The sequence below is a fragment of the Mixophyes fleayi genome, chromosome 2, assembly GCF_038048845.1.
Source record: "Mixophyes fleayi isolate aMixFle1 chromosome 2, aMixFle1.hap1, whole genome shotgun sequence".
NCBI classification, from domain to species: domain Eukaryota; kingdom Metazoa; phylum Chordata; class Amphibia; order Anura; family Limnodynastidae; genus Mixophyes; species Mixophyes fleayi.
In genome coordinates, this window is record NC_134403.1 from 126,448,485 (window position 1) to 126,474,097 (window position 25,613).

General features: G+C 37.3%; 1 protein-coding gene across 2 annotated transcripts in view; it reads left to right on the forward strand.

Annotated features, from left to right (window-relative positions):
• FGF14 (fibroblast growth factor 14) overlaps nt 1-25,613 on the forward strand; it is a 514,840-nt gene that overhangs the window by 485,317 nt on the left and 3,910 nt on the right. For both annotated transcript variants that reach the window (XM_075199952.1, XM_075199953.1), the window contains exon 4: nt 12,835-13,033. In XM_075199952.1, the coding sequence (XP_075056053.1) occupies nt 12,835-13,033 (199 nt within the window). The remainder of the gene's footprint in view (nt 1-12,834; nt 13,034-25,613) is intronic.

Consider the following 25,613-nt stretch of genomic DNA (forward strand, 5'->3'; position numbering starts at 1 on the left):
ACTGGTCCTTTATGACACCACATTAGGATCCATTTACTGGTCCTTTATGACACCACATTAAGATCTATTTACTAGTCCTTTATGACACCACATTAAGATCCATTTACTGGTCCTTTATGACACCACATTAAGATCTATTAACTGGTCCTTTATGACACCACATTAAGATCCTTTTACTAGTCCAATATGGCTCCACACTAAAGGATAGATTTACTAAAGGGCGGTTTGATGAAACCGACAGTTTTCAGGCCATCTACTAAGGGCGAAACTACTAGTTAAAAGGTAAAAAGCACAGTTTTACAAACTACCACTTAACAAATCGCAATCTTGATTTTTAAGATGATCAAAATACAAACAGCGAGATGGTTGAGAGAGGCGAGATTGCTCAAACTGCATTCTGTTTGAGCTATATTGACATTTAGAGCATGAGAGGATGCACCATTGACATATAAATTATGGGGGCAATCATTATTTATTGATTAATGGGAAAAATGAATTTATAATTAACTTATGGGGGCAAATTTTATTTTTCATTATATTAAGGGGACACTTATTGTATTATATTATGGGGAAATATGAATATATAATGCTATTTGATTTTTAATGGGGATATAGTTATTTATGATGCACAATGTGGCATTACATAGTGCCCCCATAAGTTAATTTGAAATAAGTTTTTCCCCGTATTCAATGAATAGTGATTGGCTCGATAATTTGTATGCCAATGTATTCCCTATTATGTCCTGAGTGGCAAGATAGTTGAAACAGCACGATTGAGCTATCAAGCCAATCAGAAGCAGGTATAGAAAAACCTGTCCTTTTTTGTGGTGGTTTTGACCAATCCGCCGGCAGTGTAGCTGTTGTCAATAAGCCACACATCGCACACATTCAAATTGCAGCCTCGAACCACCTATAGTAAATGTGGCAGGTTGGAGCACTAAACCACCAGCAATGTGTGGCACTTTAAAACCACCACCAAACACAATTTTTAATAAATTTACCCCTAAGATGAATTAACTAGTCCAGCATGGCACCACAGTAAGATCCTTTTAATAGTCCAACATGAAACCACACTAAGATCCTTTAACAAGTTGTAGCAAAACTGAAATACATTTCTTAATGTAACAAAGTAATAGGGACATGCTAGAAAATGAAAAATAATACATATTTAAAAATACATCTTTGCAGTATCACTTAAGTGAGTTGCTAATAATTTTTGGCCAAGAAAAATGCCCTAATTTATTTATTCGTTGTGTTTGTATTAAATGTATATTATGTGTACATGAAAGTGTATCACTCCAGTTTTGCTAGACACAGTTTTATGTTATCCTTATTTTCAGGCTATTCACCAACTTACTTTAATTCTGCTACTTCTTTGTAGTTTTTTTGCTTATTTTTGGTCCTATCTTGTCCCGGCCAAGTCCCCAGTGATGTCACACCAATATCTTTTAAATTTAGGCCAAGTTATTGTACTGTGAGAGGATTATCACACATGAATTAGATCAACAGAAGTGTTCTACAAGGAGATAAAGGGATTATAGGGAACAGTAGGCAAACAATGGAACTGTATTCAATGGTGTGTTTTGCAAACAGACTTAAAAGTACCATCATAGATTTTATGTAGAGTTTTATAACAATACTATTTTATACGTTCATCACTAAATGGTATATTTCGCCCAAAAAATTGGGAAATATATTTTGTATATATTCCACCTTTAAGAAACAATATTTCTGGTCATTAAAATCCTGCATATGACCTTGTCTTATTAAACACAATGAGAAATGGAAAAAAAGTGGGAAAAAATTATTATATTGGTAAATATTGATGAATGTTGAAAAATGAGAAAAAAAGTTAAATTTATACCAAACACAGGTAATTGAATGCGTGAACAACAGCCTGCGACTAAATTAGGAATATTAAATACAGAGACTGCTGTATGTAGGATTTATCTTTGAGCGAGGACAGGGCCGGATTAACCCTAGGGCTAACTGGGCTATAGCCCAGGGGCCTCGGGCAACCAGGGGGCCCTTCAAAGTCCTCAGCAGCATTATTGATCGGTCTGGGGGTGGGGGCGCCCCCAGCCCGATCAGTGCTGCTGAGCACTATCAGTGCAGTCATCAATCCCTGGCGCCACTCAGTAATCTGTTTACTGAGGAGATCTCGCGAGAGTTCGTGAACTCTTGCGAGATCTCCTCAGTAAGGAGCTTACAGCGCGTTGCGGAAGGAGGACTGCACTGACAGGTAAGCGCTTGGGGGGGCCTCACGGGGGGTGGCTCACATTGGGGGCCTCACGGGGGAATGGAGGCCCCCTTAGCCCAGGGGCCTCCATTCCCTTAATCCGGCCATGAGCGAGGATGACACTACATTATGAGGCAAACATGAGCAGGATTGACACTGCATTCTAAGGAACTCCCTACAGCTGGAGTAAAAAAAGACTCTCTTATGGGTCACTAGCTAGATAGAAGATATTCCTCGCGAAGTCAAAGAGAAAATGACAAAGAACAAAATTTCATGCTGATGCAGATGGGGTTTGATGTGCAGTGACATTTACAATTATAGCCGCTGGTTGAAAACCGCTATATTCAGAATGACCAACAGGTGATATTAAAAAATACATTCAATAAGGCGTGTTAATAAAGGCTGCTCCAATTACTCCTATTTTACAATGTGCAGCTGAGCTTGAGAAATACACTTTAGTAAGTTACAAATTCCAGACTAGCAGTTTAAGACCGCAGTAATTCCATTTCATTGTTTAAATCAGGCACAGGCAACCTATGGCCCTCCAGGTATAGAGGGACTACAAATCCCAACATGCATTGCCAGCCTGTGGCCTTAATGTTTCATATGTGCACTGCAAGTATTCTGCTGTTCAGACTGTGCTTTTCACATATTCCTCTATCTAAAAATTTAAATTGGGACACTGCAAAAAAAAGCCTAGTTTCTTCTATCATCAATTCAGTCTGATATGTAAGGCAAGCTTTAATTCCAATGTGCTATTTAACTAAGAGTAAATATATGTGTTTTCTACATTAATGTAATCAGACATGCAAAGTATGTCAAATGGAACTTTCAATTCTTTACATTTATGTATTATATTACTATTATTATATTATAAGATTCTCAGATTGCTTCTTAAAATAAGAACATGGAAACTAATTTCCTTTTGATGGTGCATTGAGGTGTTTCAGGTAATTATGAATACTTTGTATGATTAATTCTTTCTCATTTGATTAGACAAAACAATTCAAGAGTCTAAAAATATCTGTTCATCAATCAGAGAGTTCAAAAGCATAAAGAGAAGCTGGATTATTACAGAGTGTGTGGTTTAAATGAAACTCGCCTCCTTCAACCTAAACACATAATGGGAGACTCTTTTTTTTTTATATTTCCACTTGCTTTATGATATAGATATATATATATATATATATATATATATATATATATATATATATATATATATATATATATATATTTATTTCTCTTAGGGAGCATATATAGTTTGTGGGACATTGCTTGCAGGGCCGCCGAGAGCTGCCAGTGTAGCGCTTCTCCCCCCTCCCCACAGGCTGTGCGCACAGCCCTTACTAGAGCCGGGGGTAAGTTAAAGTCTGGACTCCGGCTTAGATGGAGCAGTGAAGGACGGGGTAGAAGGGGGCATTGCACACTACCATCACCATTGCCCTAGGCACCCATGTTTCTGTGTTCTCTCATAAACATTTGGGAAGATGCTAAGTATTTTAATCATACTTGCCAACTTTTCCTCGTTGACTTCAGGGAGATCCCGGGGAGGTGGGTGTGCAGGGGCGGGGCTTGATGAATTGCATCATTTTGGCCCTGCCCCCTAAACAAATGCCACATTTTGCCCAATTACAGCAGAGGGCGGGGCTAACATGTCACAATATTTGCATCATTAAGCCACTTATCTTTTGCGGGGGCAAGAATCGGGAGGTTGCCCTGCTTTCCCAGGAACCCGGGAGGTCTCTCAGAAATGTGGGAGTCTCCCGGACATTCCGGGAGAGTAGGGAACTATGTGTTAAAGGCAGCTAATGAATCTCTAGAGACTGAAGTGTCTTTTACATTTCTGTCTCCATTACTGAAGTCATGTTGTCGTACCTGTCAGTCTTTGATTAAATCTTGGTCTCCATGATAATGGCCACCTCCACAGGCATCAATACATAGACAAAGGACACAATTTCTGAACTGTGTCGTCATGTCACAGATGGCGAAGCCAACCACGTCTTGTACTGGCTCAGCAACAGGGAGAATGCCAGACTCTTCAGGGAGTGAGGGAGATAACCCCTATTTCAGGGAGTCTCCCTGACATTCAGGGAGAGTTGGCAAGTATGATTTTAATGCTGACACCATAAGTATCTGTGTTCATCACTGCAACCTGTACCTGATGCGCATTACTGTACATAATGTTTAACTGCTGGTGAATACAGGTAACAAAGATGCAGGTAAAAAGAGTGTAATGAGGGCAAGTGGGAAACGGCTGCAAAACACATCATGCTCACAGCCCCCATGGGCTACCATGCTTTTTTTAAAACCGTGTGTGTGTGATTTATTTTTACTTTTTTGATATAATAGACAAGGGTCTCCTCTCAGAGCACAGATGCTGCCAGTTTGATTCATTCATTATTTATTATCTCCAGTATCTATCATTCAGTGTAAACTTTGGTTTTCACCGCAAGCTCATATTTACAATGATTCAACAGAAATCCTTACCGTTAGCTATGGTATTAAAAGTAAAAGTTATCAATGGGTTTATGGTTAGCATTATGCATAGATAAATCATACTGCGTACATGCTAGCAGCAGAATTGTCCAGCCTTAAAACATACTTTGTAGCTTGCTATATCTGACCCGTACAACAGGTGCTTGATCACACCGTTTGCCTAAAATAAACCTCCTTCTTCTGTGTTAGTGTTAATACAGTAAAATAAAATATTTACAGATTCATGAATAATGTTTGCCTATAGGGACAACGCTAAAACATACATAATAAGGTGTAGATCCCCTCTTATCTAGTCTAAAATATTGACATTCTATGCATTCATAATAAGGGTCTTTTATTGTTGTTATTTTACGCAAATTTACATTTGCCCGTGTTGTATATTCTGCTCTGTTAGATTATGTTTATAAATTGTAAAAGATTTTTTCATTGCCATTAATATAAGCTCCTGAGTCATAAGCACTGGGCTGTAGCCATCAGATGCACATTATCAATGCAGCTGCAAGTAATGTCGTTTGACTTTGACATTATATTTTCCAGTGAATATTAGGTTTGTGACACACATAAACACACAATCTCAGGCAATATATTTCTTGCGTCAAGTGTCCTTCTAATAGCATATTGTGATGGATCAGTGATATATAAATAAATCCAGAGCAAGCGTGATTTTGGAAAGGACAGTATCACATAGTTGGGGCACCTTCCGCTCAGGAGGGAGGCCGTTATAGGCTTATTGCTTTGACACACTGCTGCTGTTATTTTACCACCACAAAGCTTGATTGCTTTTGCCATCTCCTGGATATTAAAAGCTACTTATTTTTTATAGAGGCAATGGACTGTGACTCTGTATTGACAGGAAAACATATTAAACTGTGACTGAAGGGGATGTTGATAAAGTGATACTGATAACTACATTTATCTGTGGAAAAACCATGTTTATGTGAAATGAATCTACTGTAAGCAAGATTTGAACATTCCATTTGATAGGCTGTCATATAGTAATGCAGGACATATAGAAATATGAAGATAGCATTGCTTACATGGGCACTATGGTGGCGATAGAGAGTGGGATGTAAGCCAGTAGTGTGTCTTGTGCGAAATCACACTGTGCATGCCCGATTCTGCCCTTACACCTTGCTGCTCCAAGGAGGTGGGACGGAGAAGGAAGCGAGGTTTGGCTGAGGACAGTGTTTACACAAATGTGGCTCATGCAGACCTGCAGTAATGCGCATATACATATAGGGCACATTATACTCACTAATGATAATGAATTGTCATAAAAGACATATGCTGCTGACGTGAAGACAGATGTGTCTTGAGATGTCTACTGCTCTGCATATGGGTGGAAATACACTGTTTTCCCTTTCTTAATTTCTTAATTTTGTACTTTACTCTAATTTTGCGACCAACACTGCGCAGTGTATGAAGAATAATTTATTTGAAGTTTACAATGGAGAACAACAATCATTTAAAACATAAACCACATATAACATAAAAAAGGGGTGGGAGGGCGGATGTTCTACGAACCTCTTCACACAGAATTATCAGCATGTCTCCAGACTCCACCCCAGCCACCTCATTGGCCATGAAAAACTTTATTAATGTAACCCTTTAGGGTAAACAATCAATGTGCATAACACAAACCCGGTGTTTAACTACGCTCCTCTCTATTCAGATCCTCGCTTTTCCTAATCAAACACTGCTAACTTTTATTTACAATAAACCATATTATTGGCCATTGATACAGTTATAGGGGCTGGCTGGGCCGGGAGCAGGGGGCTGATCTCATAGTGGGCTGCCCTGGGTAAAAATTTATTAAAAACATCCCTCTCACCCTAAAAAAGTAGAAATACAGTTAAATAACACACATACACCATCTATTATGACATTCGGGAAGCATAATCTATTATAAACATTTTAGGTATCCTTATAATTGTTGCAGGTGGTAGAATATATTTAGCTACATTTTTGTGTGGTTACACTATCTGTGTAAGAACAAGAGGGGGCAAAATCATGGCCAGGTGTAGTTTTACCATTTTTGCAATTATTTTCCTGTACTATCTAGACTAAATAAAATCCCACTTTGTAACCAAAAGGAAGTATAGCTGTCCTGAGAAAAAAAACTGTGAGTTATACAAAAAATGTGAAAATGGACCAAAATACATGTGGTACTATAATGGGTTAATGATATGTAGAATCCATTGGTCAGTTATAGCTATGGTTACATGTTGCTAAATCTCCAATAGAGCTGATCTATGTAAGAACCAAAAACACACAAGTGGTGGGCACTATGGCATAATATGCTGGTTATAGGCTGGAAAAGTATTGAATAGTTTGTGATGCATTAATGAATTTCTGTACTTCTGTCACCTAAATACATTTCATATTACACATCGTGCATTTTTATTTCTAATGGTAATTACTTCTACCTTATTTGCACCAGTATCAGAACTGTATTAAGAACGTGCATTTTTATTTCTAATGGTATGCTGTCCTTTCACTGTTTGTTTGTTTTAACCTTTTATTGCTAGTGTTTGTTGGGGGAGGTTATTGGGGACCTGATTAAAGAACACTGATCACATGTGTTTGTTAGCAATATATATTCATTGTAGAATGACTGCATAGTTAGTGTGTATAGCTCTAAGTGTATGGTTACAAGTGAGTGTATGGTTACAAGTGTAAAAAAATTAAATAGCATAATTCGGAGTTATACCGGAGTTAAACAGGAGAAGAACATTCTGCCTATTATCACAGCTACAACAGTCAGTATTCACCTAAAACTCCATATTCTACTGCGGATGTTTTCATCTCTCCCTGGCTACAAGCTTCACACAACATGAAGACTGCTTTGGGCTCTGATCTTATTTTCTTCTCACCTCATGAAAGTTTGTTTTATCTGTCAGTTTATTTTCCCTGCAACATCCCCTCTATTTAATCAGCCTGCTGTACTACTTGCTCAGCCACTCCCTACCCATGCTACAGCTGTTTCAGTCCTCTCTCTTATCATTACACTTTCAATTCTACTCAAGGCTTTGTCTGCCATCACAAGTGTAAAGAAATGAAACTGAGTTTGAACCACTGTCCCTCTCTCATGACTCTGCAATAACTTGGCTACTCCATCACCTGTGCCTTATTACTCTCCATTCAACACTTCCACCCACTCCCCCACATGGCTCCCCACATCATTAGTCCATGTTATCCAGACTTTCGGGAATAAACTACTTGTATTGCAGCCTCTTGATCTTGTTTTCTCTAGACTATACACAGTTTCTGTTTTCCTTAGCACTCTTTCCCTCTCTCGGATCATCAGCTTATTAGCTACTCACTCACCCCCAATTCTTTACCCTCCTCAGTGTCAAACTCTTCCAAACCTCCATACACACGTAGGAATATTAACTCTGTTGATTTTCAACAGTTTTACACCTCTATTCAACACGTTTTCTCCCCAATCTCTACATTCTCTTCCCCTGATAGGGCAGTACCTCATTTTCACAAAACCCTAGCAACTGCTCTTGATCAAATGGCTCCAGCGACTTTACATACTCCCCGTAGACTTCGTTGCCAATCGTGGCACACTAAAGTAACACAAACTCTACAAAAACTTTCTCTACAAAAACTTTCTTTCTAAAGTAGAACGTCACTGGCGTAAAACTTGTACCTCTAATGATTTCACCACATATACTGCTATCTACCACTCCTATTGAAAAGCTCTGGACACTGTAAAATAAACATACTTCCAATCTGTCATCTATGCTCAGGCTTCTAACCTCAAATGCCTTTTAACACATTTAAATCCCTTCTAAACCCTCCCACCCCAAACCCTCCGACTACCGTCAGTGCTCAGGATCTTGCTTCCTATTTCAAGGACAAAATAGATAAGATCAGATTTGAAATGGTATCATCTCCCTCGACAAGCAGTCAGCTCAATTCCTTTGTAGCCCCCTCTGATACTCTCTTTTCATTTGATCCCACAAATGAAGAGAAAGTTTCTACTCTCTTTTCATCTTCCTACTCTACCTCCTGTCATAACCTTACAAATTGGAAGGTCCCTGTCTCCTGTGCTCGTTCCACCTCTAACTAAAATCTGTAATCTTTCTCTCTCTACTAGTATTTTTCCATCACTAGTCAAGCATGCAGTGATTACTCCTATTCTGAAAAAAAACAAAATTCTGACCCAAACACTCTCTCAAATTATCACCCCATCTCTTAGCTCCCATGCTCCTCCAAGCTTCTCAAGAGAATAGCCTACACTCGCCTCACACTCTTTCTTACAGCAAACAACCTACTTGATTCTCTTCAGTCAGGCTTTCGCTCTCAACACTCCACAGAGACTGCGTAGACCAAGGTTGTCAATGATTTGATCACAGCAAAAACTGAAGGCCGTTACTCTTTTCTAATTCTCCTGGATCTCTCTGCTGCATTTGACACTGTTGACCACTCTCTCCTCAGACAAACCGTACAATCCCTAGGTCTTGAAGGCACTGTCCTTACCTGGTTCTCAACCTATCTATCTAATCGCTCTTTCAGTGTTCATTTCTCTAGAACTACCTCTGCTCCGCTTCCTTTATAAGTTGGAGTACCACAAGGCTCAGTCCTAGGTCCTCTGCTATTCTCTAAATATACCACTTCTCTTGGAAAACTAATAAGCTCCTTTTGGATTTAAATATCATCTCTATGCGGATGATGCACAAATTTATCTATCCTCCCTGATCTCTCACCATCTGTGTTGTCTCGTGTTACTGATTGTCTTTCTGCCATTTCATCTTGGATGTCCTCTCACCAACTCAAACTCAATTTTTCAAAAACTGAATTAATAATATTCCCACCAAAAAACAGATGCTTCATGCCTGACATATCTATTTCTGTTGATAACATGACCATAAATCCCACCCCGCAAGCTCGCTGCCTAGGTGTGATCCTTGACTCACAACTATTCTTTGTTCCCCACATCGACTCTATATCTAAATCATGTTACATACACCTAAAGAACATTTCCAGAATACATACATATCTCACACAAGACACTGCAAAAACCTTAATTCATGCACTCATCATCTCCTGCATTGACTATTGCAATTCCCTCCTTACTGGTCTTCCCAAAATCAGACTTGAATCCTTGCAATCTATTTTTCACTCAGCGGCTAGATTGATTTTCCTTGCAAACCGTTCTTCCTCTGCTGAGCCACTTTGTCAGTCTCTACATTGGTTGCCTGTTTTTCACCTAATCCAATATAAAATTCTTCTACTAACATACAAGGCCGTCAACAAAATTGCACCGACAAACATCTCCTTACTTGTCTCAAAATATCTCCTAACTTGACACCTCTGTTCTACACAAGATCTGCGCCTCTCTTCCACTTTTTCAGGCTGCACCCACTTTGTGGAATTCCCTCCCTCACATAGTAAGACTTTCCTCTAGTCTTCGAACCTTCAAGTGTTCTCTGAAAACCCACCTCTTCAGACAAGCTTATGATATTCCTCAACCAGCATCTTACTCTCCATAGGTTACCCTATTACCACCCTCTACACGGCTAACACAAGGCAACAACCCTCTGACCAACATTGCTGTGTGACTGATCACACAGATCAACAGTTTTCAACCTTTGCATTCTAGCTGGTCCAATGTGCAATATGAGAAATATATAGATGAGGCCGCACTTCCTGGCGTTAAAAGGTGTATTTTGCTGCCACAGAGCGGAACCAATGTGGTATAAGGAGGGTCCCCACCCTCTAAAATGATGGCTCTAGATAGGATAAATTCGGTCCCTGGGCGCATAAAAATGTATATATAAATATAGATTAGGAAGAAGATTGAAGGAGATGGTATACAAGTGAATGTGCTATGAAATCTGCTGGCGCTATATTAATAAAGGTTGATGATGATGATGTCAACCTAAAGTATGATGCCTTATTTTATAGGTTATCATAAAGATAAAGTTAATTGGATGTAGAAAATTATTCAGCTATTGTGGGTTCTGTTGTGTAGGTTTGAACTGCTTATGGAAGACAATTTATTTGTGTATGTGACACATTAAGTAAAACTAGTATAACACAGAACACAACTTTAAAGCTATTACACTGCTGTCAAGACATTGATTGATTAAAGCTGTTTCATGTTTACAGGCCAAATAATGTGAACCAATTTTAGAAGATAATAACTAGTTGCTGGGTAATTAGCTACAGTAAATTTGAAAAGTCCATATCTAATAAATACATAAGAAGGTGGTGAATGCTGAAGAGTTTGTCAGGTTGGTTTAGTTTATCCGCTCTAATTTGCATGATGAATAAAATGATGTGCACCAAAATAACGGAAATTAATTTTGTATTAGATATGGAGCATCATTCTTTAGTGTAATTATAAGGGATAGAGGAAGTGTCACAACTCATTTCAGTGGTTCATCACATTGCTGAAAGATAATTTTATAGACCTTTATGTAGTGCAGTAGCAGAGAAGAATAAAAAATATTTTTTAACGTATATAAAAAGCAAATCTCATGTATGTACACTAAACTCTATGTATTCATTCATGTTATCTGGTTCATCATGCTTGATTCTGTTTAAAGGAGATTTCCACTTAAAGTAAAAATGATATATTCTGCAACCTATGATCGGCAAACATTTTAATACATGTTTGGCTCTGTTAGAATTGAAAATATTTAAAATCTTTTCAGCACACATTCACTTCAAACACCAAGTGTAAAGTGCAGCATCTAATCTGCCCAAATTGAAATCATTATTTTATAGGAGTAATATGGAGAGGATGTCACACCAGTACTTTAATTGCCAGTGTCCAGAAATGCTTTTCAATTCAAATCCATTATACTTGAGCAGACCCTGTCACACAGAACATTTAAGCGCTCATTACAAATTGTGAGCTGTAAAAGTTCTGCGCTTATCCAGCTGTGCTGAAAATGCTATAAGAATTATGCCTGAGTGTTTCTGAGCCTAGAAAAACAGTTATGTACCACTACCTTAAGAATTAATTATTTTACACAGAGTTGTAAAAAAAAGGGCTAACAGTATTAGTGGCGGCTTCCAAATTCTTTTGTAGATCTAGGGTGATGACCGAACTAGAATACTGTAATATCAAACTAACTTGATGCTTATATGTTGATATCTCCAGATCCCAAATAAATAGTCTATTAACAAATTATATACTACCACCCAGGGCTGGACTGGGACTAAAAATCAGCCCTGGCATTTAAAGCACACAGGCCCACCTCTGTTGATGAGTAGGTAATAAACTGTCTGCTGCCAAGGGCATGGCCACATTGTGTTGGGGGGTGTGGTCAACATGGGCAATTGATGCATTATAATCATACATGCCAACTTCCGGGTAGATCTCCCGGAATCCCGGGAGAGCTGCAAGTCTCCCACATCTGCAGATTAGAGCCGGCATGTATAGATGGAGTAGGCAGGGCTTCACGAATTGCATTATTTTGGCTCCGCCTCCAGCGTCCTAATGCCTGTTTTGGGTCTTTTTACCACTGTAAAAAGACCCAAAACAGGCATTGCATTTTAGTTCCAGTCCGGCCCTGGGTGGTAGTATATAATTTCATTCTTTTTACCTGTATAAGGTAACATCAATTGAGTGCACAGATTGTAGTATAATGTGTCCAGGAGAGATGTGCTATAAATATATTTGTCATTGGTGGATCTGCTTTGTATCCAAAATGGTAATTATACACTACTAATGCAAACAATTCTGCATTTCATTTATGTGTTTGTAGCTCATATACTGTGATATGGTTCTTTAGGATAAGAGGGAGTACATCTTATTTCATGGGTCCTAAAATATATAGCCATTCATAAAAAAAGAAGTTGAAACTCCTGTTCTAATTGTTTGCATGTATTTCTTACCTACATTCAATAATTAGCTCACTAAGGAAGTTTTTATTATTTAACTTCTCCATAAAGTGTTTTGTTAAAGAAAAATAACCCTGTTAATATTATATTATTCTTGCTGGGTGACAGTTGGAGAACTGGTGCACACAGAAAAGCGCTGTAACCCATAGCAACTAATCAGAAGTTTCCTTTCGTTTTTCACTTAAAAAAAACCCAATGATATATGATTTATGTATTTTATTTTTCTATTCACCCAGGAACTTTTTACTCTGGAATGCAAGTTCAAGGAGTCAGTTTTTGAGAACTATTATGTCATCTACTCATCTATGATATACAGACAACAGGAATCCGGTAGAGCCTGGTTCTTAGGTCTTAATAAAGAAGGTCAAGTAATGAAAGGAAACAGAGTCAAGAAAACAAAACCAGCAGCGCATTTTCTACCGAAGCCATTGGAAGGTGAGTACCTTACACATACACTAATGCGTGTTTACACACTTTGTCCATTTATATATTACATTTCATTATATGTACTTTTCTTTAGTATTTACTTCAGGTTCTCACAGCTTAGGGGCAGAGTATTGGCCTTGAAAAAAATAGCTTACAGACCAAGTAAACGTTAGTGTGCATTTTGTGGTGAGCCACAGTGCATACGTCAAAGCATGTCACACATGCAGCCATTACTGCAATAGAAATTATTTACCAACAATATAATCCATGGCAAATAATGGGACAGGTAATCTGTTGCGAACACTGAAGTATTCCAGCTTCTTGTCTCAGTATAGGAAGTCTAACCAGATAAGCCACCAGTAATGAGATGTTAGGATACGGTCACTGGCACTTTTCAAATACTTCAGTTGGATGTTTTTTCCCAAATTAAAACATGCAATGAAATTTGGCCCCATTCTTAGATTACCATTCAGTGTATTTTCAGATTAGTGTACGAAATATGTGCACTATACTTATACCACATATATGTGCCCTTTTCATTTTACTTTTGAAAGCAATTATGTTCAATAACCATGTTATTGGTCAGTTATGATACAGTTTAATCATTACAATATGTCAAAAATTGATAAGAAATATGTTAAACATAGAATTAATAAAGCACCTAGAATTATTTTGACATCCATAGAGAATACTGTCATTGACATTGGCCATTTGTCCAAATCAAATGTTAAATCTAGAAAGCAGATACCTTAACTATCCCGATCTGATTGGGGGCTTAGCTGTCAAAATCCAAATCTAAAGTGATAAGATGTTGGAAATGAAACTGACTTTCAGCCACTATCTAAAACATTAGGTGACAGAATCAAATAACTATCAGAAATCAGAATAACAGAGCACTCATATAATATCTGAAAATTCTATACTATCTTTATGGGAGGAGATACCATTTATAGTGGAGTCATATCATTTAAAACGTAACCTTAAGGCTAAATTTAAAGCAACAACATACTCCTGATAATGGAAGTAACTTATAGGGCAGCACAGTGGCCTAGTGGTTAGCACGTCTGCCTCACAGCACTGGGGTCATGAGTTCGATTCCCGACCATGGCCTTATCTGTGTGGAGTTTGTATGTTCTCCCTGTGTTTGCGTGGGTTTCCTCCGGGTGCTCCGGTTTCCTCCCACACTCCAAAAACATACTGGTAGAGTAATTGGCTGCAATCAAAAAAAAAAAAAAAAAAAAATTGACCCTAGTCTCTCCCTCTCTGTCTGTCTGTCTCTGTGTGTGAGTGTGTGTCTATAGTAGGGAATTTAGACTGTAAGCTCCAATGGGGCAGGGACTGATGTGAATGAGTTCTCTGTACAGCGCTGCGGAATTAGTGGCGCTATATAAATAAATGATGATGATGATGATGATGAAGTAAGTAAGGATGTCCCTTTACCCCTTATTTTTGTTCTTTGTATGGATGCTCTTTCATAGGCCCTCAGGGCACATCTGGATATCACTGGACCAGTAGTGAGGGGTTCCCCACATAAAACAGTATTGTATTCTGATTTATTACTATTTTATTATGAATATTATTATTTCTATTCTCAATATAATTACTTTGTAAAACCCCTTCTCAAATGTCTACTGGACCATAACTATTTCTGGTTTGCAGGTAGATTATGCTATCAGCTCAGGGGAACCGCAAAGGCAATGCCTGATTATCCAATAAGCTGACTAGGCTGCAGCTTATGGCTCAAGGCTTTTGGGGGGTGCACAAAGTTTGCGGAAATTGAAACGAAATTCATTTTGAAATGTAAAATAATAGCTGTTGTCCAAAGTAAAAAAAAAAACATGAAAGAAAAATGAAGCAAGGTTTTAATCTTGAAGTATTCCCATGGTAAAGACTGTAGACAATGAGTCATCCTTGGGTGGGCACTTGAAGGTATGAGAGTAGGAGAGACAAGCATTTCGACAGGTGCAGGTATGACAACCCCTTACTTATTTCAAATATTCACCCTCAGTAGTGCTCCGCTCTGGTATACAGTTCTGATTTTAATGAAAATTAAATAAGTGACAAAAATTTCCGTGACCCTTCTTAAACACCAATGGGAGCTGGATTTCGAAAGCACTGGAACATAAACATTGGTGTTGGTGAGTGGTGCAAGAAACCAGATTTTAAATTAAGGACAAGTTTGGTTTTGCTTAGTGCATATTAACCTGGTGTTGAAGTCAAGGGGGCGCAAAGCGAGTATTAGCCAAGGAGCCGAACCCTTACTCAGGCCCTGCGCAAAACTAGAACCTTTTCCTGGACTGTTTTTCTTTGCAACAAACAGACATCAAACATGTTACTCTGGATTGATAGTTTTTAAATTTGCATTTAAAAGGATAATAAGCTTCATTTACATTTATTAATACAGTTAAATGTGATTAATGTCATTAAAATTAAATATGAATATACTTAGTCTCAGCTTTACTAAGGAAATCCCCACAGGCCAAAAAATGTTTTTAGTTCTAAGGATCATTAAAACAGTCAGGGAGACTAGCAAATAAGATTATTTGGAAATCCACAGCAATTTATCATCCGGAGCCCTTGAAATGAGGGATACCCAAAGAACAATGCTTAAGAATAAGTAGGAATTGTACTTCCGATGAAAAATATAAGAAGACAAGTTAACCCGTGCATGATACTCATGCATTCTAGCAAATCAAGCTACTTAAGGTGTTAAAAAGGTTCTTGTCATGCATTTGGGCCTAGCCCAGGCCTCCTCAGGGGAAGAGCGGTACTTCCCGATGCAAGCGCCCTTTTTTTAACGTGGTTTTGTCCACATGTCACCACCTCATCATTTTTCTCCATCACCTCATCCTTCATCTTCATCGCCACATCCTTCATCAAGCTACTTAAGGTGTTAAAATGTCCCCACTGTCACCCCCGGCAACCACCAACCACTCCCAACTGTCACTTCTCCTTCAAGAAATATATAGGTCAGTGTATAACTCTGCCCAGCAGGTGTTGCTGCAGCTTGGTTTTTTTTTTTCCACACACGCCACTAGGCATTTATATAGTAGATTCCTGAAAAGTACAGCTCAAAAGCCTTGGAAACTCGTAGATCCACTACTGACCCATAAGTACCAACGATTCAAAATAGAGAAGCGCTGCGATAGACACCCCCCAAAAAACATTGAAAGATTTTTAAATCAGATGTAGATCTTGTGGAATTTGAATCTATAATCCCACAGATTACTTACAGGAGGGGCAGGAATCGATGAGATTGGTTATCATCTTTTTTTATAGACTTCCACATCAACTATGTGGTCACTACTCAAGGTATGTACCGATGTGTATCATGCCAAGCATTACATCAAACCAAGAAAAATCTGTTATTGTTTGACAATTAATACATATTAAAATTAAACTTTAATCAACTGTAAAATTATAGGGTTAACATTACTCCTTTTAATTATGTAAGGGATACAATTTGCTAACTGAGAGGCTATATCTCAGAACACATGAGTGTGATAAATATTCAGCTGGACCCCAGTAGCTTGTTATGTCAGTTCACACCGTGGGGGGAATCCTGTGGGTCTCTTGTTTCTGGAGAGTGGAAAGAATAAAACAAAATTCAAGTAAAAGGAATTTGGATAGAAAGTTGCAAAGACAAGTAAAGTGGTTTTACAAAATCTACAGTGTTAATGCAGCTGGATTAAATGAGAACCTCTCACCCCTTTCTTGTAATGTCAGGTACCTGTGATTCACAAAATAGAGACCTTTTCTTTGGCCTTTTAAATTAATTAGATGTCTGATGCAGGACATCTAATAATTGTATCTTCACTGATCTTATAATATTCTTACATGCACTATTAGGGGTTGAATTATATAGATTAGTATGATAACTAGAAGTGAGTGTTTACATGGCCAGAAGAAAAGTACTTTAGATAGTAGCTCTCTTAACGTCTGCCCTCTTCCCTCTATATCTCCAACCACAGTATATTTAGTATACAAGTCTTCATTTACATCTACATGGGATATAATAATTTGTGTGTGTGTATATATATATATATATATATATATATATATATATATATATATATTTATATTTATAGAAAGCTAGAATACTGTTTTTTTCATGAAACCCCCGAGAGACAGGGTTATGTTTTAGTGAAGACACACACAAAACCGTAGTAGAGTCGTCACTTTAGCCTGGATGAGTGTGACAGCTTGATACCCACATCTTGCATATTGTATGTGGGCATCAGTGTTGTATGTGGAAATAATTAACTTCTTTTCTTGAATGTATCAGCATCAATAATGTTGTTTTGTGGAATGAATCACTAATTGAAATGCATCGGCACAGCTTGCGGTAACTATGCGAAAAAGCCAAATCAGTTATTGAACCGCTCTGAATTTGAACCTTTTTTCATAAGGCAAATTTAGGACACAAAAGCTGGACATATAAATAAGAAGCACAAAGCACTTTAATTATGCACATTCTAAAACTGTTAAACTGATCAGGACTTAAGTCATTTATTACACTGCGTGGCCCCTAACACCAGACAAATTAAGTGTGGATTAGTGGCATTTTATTACTGGACTGGGCCCTTTTGCAAGAGGGGGCAGGGCCAGCAAAACCACACTAACGCGTCTGGATCTCAGTTGGCTCTGTGATTATATGCCTGCCTACCTTTGTCACTCTGGGTGCAGAGGGCCCACGAGTCTAGGGGGCCCATGTTCTCTGCACTCTCTAGGCCAGTGAGTGGCATACCTATCAACTGAAGTATAGCAATATAAATCAGTTAGCAGTATGCTATGTCTACCTGAGACAAAAGAACAAGGCTTTAAGTTTACATAGCTGTGTGAAAGTTAATTTGCTAAGCTGTATAAAGAGGATTGAAATAGGAAGTGCCTATATTAGACACTCCTTCCCATTTAAAAAATAAATATTTACTGTATGTATATATTCACCTAATAGTGTAATAATATTAAGCAGAGAGAATTTAAGATATTATTGTGCATTCAAATTTTCTGTATATTTATTAAATATACCCTCTGGACAATATGAAAGTTCATAAGGTGGTGATTAAACATAAATGTAAACCGCTTGAAGCTGCCTTAATATGATTTGTAAATACATAAGTTACACCAAGCATTTCTAACACTGTTTGGTTTATTGTCTTTGAATTTGAAATCATAATTATTTTTATAAACTACAGAAACCTTTCATATATATTAAATAATAAAATAAATAGAATCAAAGGTACATTTTACTACTATTCAGTATATGTGATACTGTGCTAATTTATTGTCTCTTTATTATGAACCAACATATTTCAATGCCAAAGATTCTTCAGAAATTTATGGGTCATCTCTTTAATTTTAACGTCAACACTTTTAAGTCTGAAGCCCTAACTATATCACTTTCCCCTAGGGATGTCTCTTCTTTTAAATCAAATTACCCTGTTTAGAGAGTTAAATTTCTCCTCTGCTAAGCAATATTATACAAGGCATTTAGAAAAAATGGAAACATCTCACTATCTCTTGGACAGGTCACATGAATGTGATCAAAATGAATGTATTGCTGAGGATACTTTACCTCTTTCAGAAGGTTCTGATATTCCTGACTTTATCCCTTCACAAACAATGGCAATGCATTATTAAGAAACCAAGGTTAAAGTATAATTCTCTTACTTCTCTGATATTGAGAGATGGTGTACAGGTGCCCAATATAGTTGTTTATTGTTACGTGTCTAGAGTTAATTGGTTATTGGTAATTTTACAAGGGCTGTAAACACTGTGTAGAGATTGAGAATTTAGGATCATTAATCCCCTTACATATTTTGTTTTGGACCACAAGTCATAAGATCTGTCACTATTAAGATAAGATCTTTGTGTTCTCCCCTAGATTTGATTGTAATCTGTTTCGAAACTGGGCTATAGCTGTTGAATTTACTGAGGATCAGTTTATCAAGGAGGTCTCTTTATGCTCTTACAAAGGTCTAAAGGAGAAATTTACCCTCGCATGGGACATAATTTGGAAATATCTTATAATTCAAAGCTTTCAATTGAACTGTACTAACCATACAAATATCAGTAGGAAACTATCAGGTTTTGTTTATACACACAGAACCACCCAGCTGGTGTATGTCAGTAATATTGCAATATACTTCCCTTAAGAGAAAGTCCCAACTATTGGGTGAGGAGTTAGATGGAGATCAGTGGTCTGCTCTGCTTCAAAACAGCTATGTTCTAGCAATTATGCTACCTTTTAGCTAAATCTTAAACTGATTAAACTATGGTACAAATCCATTCTTTATACCCACAAAAACTGCTAAATTGTTTGAAATGTAGTCCTCCTCAGCAGGATTTATTACACATTTTATTACACATTTGCTAGTCGTACCTTAAGTTGCAGCCCATAGACAATGATTCATTATCACACAAGACTTTGCTCAGACTTTCTTACATTTTTACCTCATGTGTTCCTTTTGCACTTTTAAATGTCAAAAAGTAATATTTAAACATATTTCTAGTGCAGCATTATCTGTTCTTACTATTCATTGGAACACAGACTATTGTCCCACTTTTTCTGGTTACGTAATTTAGAACAAATAAGACATATGGAAGAACCTGCTATGCTATTAGCGATATTTGTGAAACATATTTGTTGTTCTGGCACTTTTTGGTTAGAATTTCAAAAGAACCTTGTTGCTGCTTATTTGCCAACTTTTCTGCCTATTTCATGTTCTTTATTTCTTCTCTTTCTTCTATTTACTTCTTTCTTTCTTCCCGATTTATACCACGTGGTAATAGGTAATTTCTTGTTTTAGGCAGAGGCTAGTGCACAATCTGTAACTGTCCTAACAGATAATAGAAGATTTCAATAAGGGCCGCTATTGCTGTTACACAGAAATCATAAGAAACTAACTTGAAAGCAAAATAGAAAAAATATTTGTAGCTGAGCCAACAAAAAAAAGCTTCTTTATGCCGGATTTCCCAGTAGTAGAATACTAAACGTCTGATAGCCCTGTGTTAAGATTGGTGGTTTCTGTTTACCCTTCCGAACATTGTTAAACTCCAGCATTCAACAATAAGTAGAAGATATGGCAGGAAATGAATAGTAGCATTGAAAAAAATCAGAAATGCTGAGCCTAATACTAAGCTGTTATGTTATGTTGTCTAGCTGCAAAACCTGGACAGCATTGTCAAAAAAACAAAAATAGAAAAAATGTAAATAATAAAATATTATTCCCCAGCCTACTCACATTTTCCTTTGTTACAAGTAAAGTACAGGTGAAATCATCAGAGAGCAACACCCCCTGCACAAATGCAATGGTTATATAACCTTTAGGTACATTATTGAACTCACAGAGCTAATTCATTTACTATTTAAACAGATCAGACCTCACACATTACATGTGAAGGCTCATTTTGCAAAAATATACATGTATTTCCTCTAAAACATAGCATCAAAAAAACTATATTAAAAAAAGTATAAATAAAACCATATTGAATTACACTGGTATCCCTCTTGAATCTTTCCCAGTTCAATAATAAAGCGCAGTGTTCCATACATTTTTACACACTGATGCTAGATGCTAGAAAAGCCTCAAACTATTCAAACACCAAAGACCACCAAATACTGAATATGCCATTTTATCCCCAATTTTACTTACATTAGGAACAAAAGGTCCCTGGAAAATACAGGGGAGTTTTTAGGCAAAAACTTTAACTTCTAGTATAGGCAATACTTAAATACAGCAACTTTCCAATATATTTATTATATATTTTTACAGATCTTAAGTGCCATTTGGGGATGTTTTTTGATTGTATAACCTTACAAAGAAATTGAACATGTGATGTACAGAATTAAACTTTAGTTTGCACAGCAAAAATGAAAAACCATTCTAAACAGGAAGAAAAAAGTAATACATAGATAATAATAAAATATAGAGCTAAAAAGGTCAAGTGATGTATTAAAACTGCATGTAAAAAATATCAAAGCAGTTAATACATGAATGTAAAATTAATCTTTGTTTTAAAAAAGTGGATAAAAAAACAGACATTTTTCTTCAGACACTTTGCAACTGCTGTGAGACAGTTCACATCATATTTCTGTATGTTATCGACAGAGCTAGTTGAAATTCACATAGTCACTTCACATGCTGAAGTGATACATGGAACAAATGCGGGACAATTACACATAGACACTACACACATTGTTGTGTCCCGTCAGAGACTTTCTTTTTGCGCTAAATACATAATATATCATGCAACAGTTTTCTAGTAGCGTTCTGCATAAAGTATATAGACACACACAACCATATGATCTTAGTGCCCCCCTTCCCCATAGATAAGGCAGCTGGGGTTCTTTTATCTTGGGGACACAAATATTTAAAATATATATTTTTTTTAATTCCACTGGCGGCTTTCAGGGCCTGTGGTCTAAAACAACTATCCCTACGCCTCAGCCAGTCTTGGCCTAACTTTGGTCACCACTTCTTTACGTCGGTGGTTAGGACAAACACAGAGTCATATGTTGGCTCTTATCTATCATTTAGTAAGAGGGTCAAAATACGTTTGTGCTGCTCTACAGTGGTATCACCTCTATAGCCGCTTAGTAAGAAGACACCTAAATCCCACGATAAAGCATTCACAGCCAGCCGTTCCATTATTTAAGATGTTGCAATACTGTTGTTTTATCTTCTGCTGTACATACATTGCGACAGAATAAGTCAGTTTTCCATAAAGTGCAACACAATGGAATGAGTTATATGTGCAGTGTCTTTGTAGGTCAATTGTATTTTAAATTATGCTTCTAATTAATCAGAAAACTGAAATGTTAAAGTAATAATTATGTCCAAATACATAGATCAGTCCAGCATTATGTCCTCTTGAGGGGAAAAGTAATTTTAAACTTAGAAAAATCTATTACATTTAGATGGTATTAGAAGAAATAATTGCATATGTCAAATTCTAGATTAGTTAATGGTTTCGTCATGTCATTCCTATTACTATAAATCAATGTCAGTATTTTCTGTCACTTTAACCCTAACTCATGTCCATCTTTATCTCTAGATGCAGCCTGTATATGGTTGTATTGTATCATAGGGATACATCTTTGTCACTCCAGTTGTTACAGGCTGCCTCATTCCACAAGCATGCAGGCAGATAAGAGGCCTACAATCCCCTTGTCTTTCTCTTCCTCTCACTACAGCTGGTATGAAAATACACCCAAGGGGAGGCTCAGCTTAGACATAGTCCCCCTGCATGCTGGTGTAACCTGATTGCTCATATAACCTTAAGGCTGATCATCAGAGGGTATATATATTAGTAACAGTTGGGATGATTAAGGTTGCCAGTCTCAGCTGTATTGTGCTTTAGTGCAGCTGGTGTTGTGCATCACTCAGCTCTAACATTTGTATTCATTGCATAGAAATGAATATTATAGAATGTAGCTAAATGGATAGAAGGACATTAGTAATGTGGAAGACATGGGCAACACAGTGGCACATTGGGTAGGATCACCGCACTGGTGCCTTCAAATGTGACCAATGTGCCACAAATCAAGGTAGCAGATAGCACCTTCCTATTTTTAAATATTTTAAAGAGGATTTGCAAATAATGTATTAACAAGTTAACCCGTGCATGATACTCATGCATTCTAGTCAAATCAAGCTACTTAAGGTGTTAGGAAGGTTCTTGTCATGCATTTGGGCCATAGCCCAGGCCTCAACCACCAACCACTCCCCACTGTCACCCCCGGCAACCACCAACCACTCCCAACTGTCACTTCTCCTTAAAGAAATATATATATATAGTTTTTTAAAATCTTTATAAACACTTTTAACAATTAACAAATTAAATTAACAAATTAAAAACATCTTTGTATACCAAATTTCAGCCCTTTCTGAATTTTTTTCCCCACACACATTAAGAATTTAGTAGGTCAGTGTATAACTCCGCCCAGCAGGTGGCGCTGCAGCTTGGTTTTATTTTTTCCACACACAGACAGACTAACACACGCCACTAGACATTTATATTATAGATAATACAGAAACAAAGCTAAACACCTTTTGCAATGTAAAGTTAAAATCCATTGTTGTACAGACACAGAATAGAGGCATGTGTGATATAAGGTACATATCCTTCCTTATTGATAACCATACTATGTTTCTTCTAGCGCCACCTTTGTCTACCTATTCTAAGCTGACCATACACAGGCCATTGTTGCTGCAGAATCAGTGCCCAGTTTGTCTACACACAGTAGCTGGATCACTTCTGGTATGACAGGGTCCTGTTAGGGGACTATGAAGATGACCAGTAACCTGCAGTTATCTTCTGACTGTACTTATCAACATCCTAACAATGATCAGATCAATTGTAATCAGATTGTTATCAGGTATCCCAGTTGTTTTCAGGTCACATGAGCTGCAATATTCGAGCGTATGCCCTGTGTAGGTTGCGATACTGCAGTGTGAGAAGCCAGCATTATGTTGAAATCGCTTTATTTATTTTCTACATAGAAATAAATCTTAGAAAAACTAATTAGGCGCTCATTGACTGATAGGATGAACCCTAAATAGGTATGTCAAAATGTAGTTAAGGACCTCAGTGCAGATGTGGTTCACCAATACTACCGATTCATCTATTAATTAAAATGTTTTATTGCAGATGTTATATAACACTAAAACGGAACTAGTTGATTCCTAACAATGACCAATGGTCACAAACTAGTATATCTAATGAAGCCCTCAGAAAATCCATCTCGGACAAAACACGGTGGGACACGCCCCTACCATTCCATTTAATTCTTTACGCTTCATTCTATTCTATGAAAATGTAAAATATAAATAATTAAATAATTATTAATGAATGAATTATTACAATTAAGAATTGTTCACTCATTAAAAGAAGTAAATCCCTATCAGGATCACATGACTACAGCATTTATTTAAAGTGAACTAGACATAAATACATTAAAGTTGTCGTATATATTTTTACCTTGTGAGAATCAGCCGACCTACATCCGGTGCCTTTGTAAAGATAGTAGTCTGAGTGTTCTGTGCCTGCTCCCTTCCTAATTTTCTGCAAATTTTGATGTGTAGCCAACATTTTTATTTAAGTTTGTCCTACATATTTATTTGTATGGCACCACAGATTCCATAGCGCCTGACATAATCCTACAGATAAGACTATAAGAAGATAATACATGAAAACAGTAAGCAGAACAATGGGTCCAGATAACCAGAATAATACATACATGGAAGAAATGAACAGAACAAATAGCAATGCAGTTCAGTATAAGGCATGACAGGGACAAATGAGGAAGACAGAGAGGGGACATACATGAGACTTGGGGTAGAGGACCCTGTCCATGAGAGCTTAAATTCTAAGGGGAGGAAGTAATGAGAGACTATAGGAACACATGACATAGTAAATGTAGTCGGGTCACTATGGTACAAAGGTTTGCAAGATTGTGAGGCCATGATGGTGCATGTACCTAGGTGGTACAATGTTTCTCAATTCTGCATAACAGTTAATCCTTAGTTGCAGAGAGGCTAATACATTTAAAAGTTATATTTTCTTTAATATCTTATACAGCATTGAAAGTACAGAACCATTATCAGACGAGTATTTCATATGTATTATAGTAATGTTTAAAATGATCCATGATTTATAAAGATAGCCGTAGGAAATATATGAAATGAACTATGTTTGTGCATTGTGAAATTACTTGTACCATTCAACCATTTACCATTCATTTATTTTAAACACAATTAATGAGATACTGTAATAAATTAAAAGATATGCATATAATATAAATAGCTCTATTTTTAGGCATATTTGTAAAAGAGTCTCCCTCCCAACTTGGTTAAACGCTCGTACATAAAACCAGAGTTTTTTACCTACATTGCTGGTAGCTGTGTCCACTATAGCGATCATAGTAAACGTGCTGAAGCACCAGACACAGGTGGAATGCGGAATGTTCCTTCTTGAAGTCCCCTGCTCTTTGCGAGTATGGATGATGCATTTACCATAGAGATCAGTTCTCTCTAGCTGGGTCCACCATGTGGTGAATGCAGATAACCCTACTAGAGGAAAACCCGCCAATGTTTAAACTAGAGTGTATGAACCTTTATGCTCGCCCTAGCTCACATTTGCTTCAGGTCTATGTCAAGCACTGTTATTTCCTTTATGTGCCCAAAATGACTGACAGGGCCCCTCCTGTATTGTCTCTATAGACAGGCATCTAGTGATCACCACAGTCAAAAACGGCTTTCACGTCTTAAAGTTTGGAACCCAGTGAACAACTGTGAGAGCTCACTAATGTTGCAAATTGGGCCTGTCCCTTGAATTGATCCCAAAAAGATAATTCTGGCTGTATGGCCTCCCTAATGCCAATAGTGTCTACATATGCTATATCTTAAATGTGCTTCATCTGTTTTGTGTATCTTTGAAAAGTATATTACAGACTGTTCTCCTACTGGCTGGTAACTAAGAATTCAGGCACAGAACACGTATACAGCAGCTTCCAGCTAGCTGTGTTTTCCCTCCAACCACTGCTAGTTGCTCTGGTTCATACACTGCACTAGTGATAGTACCTAAT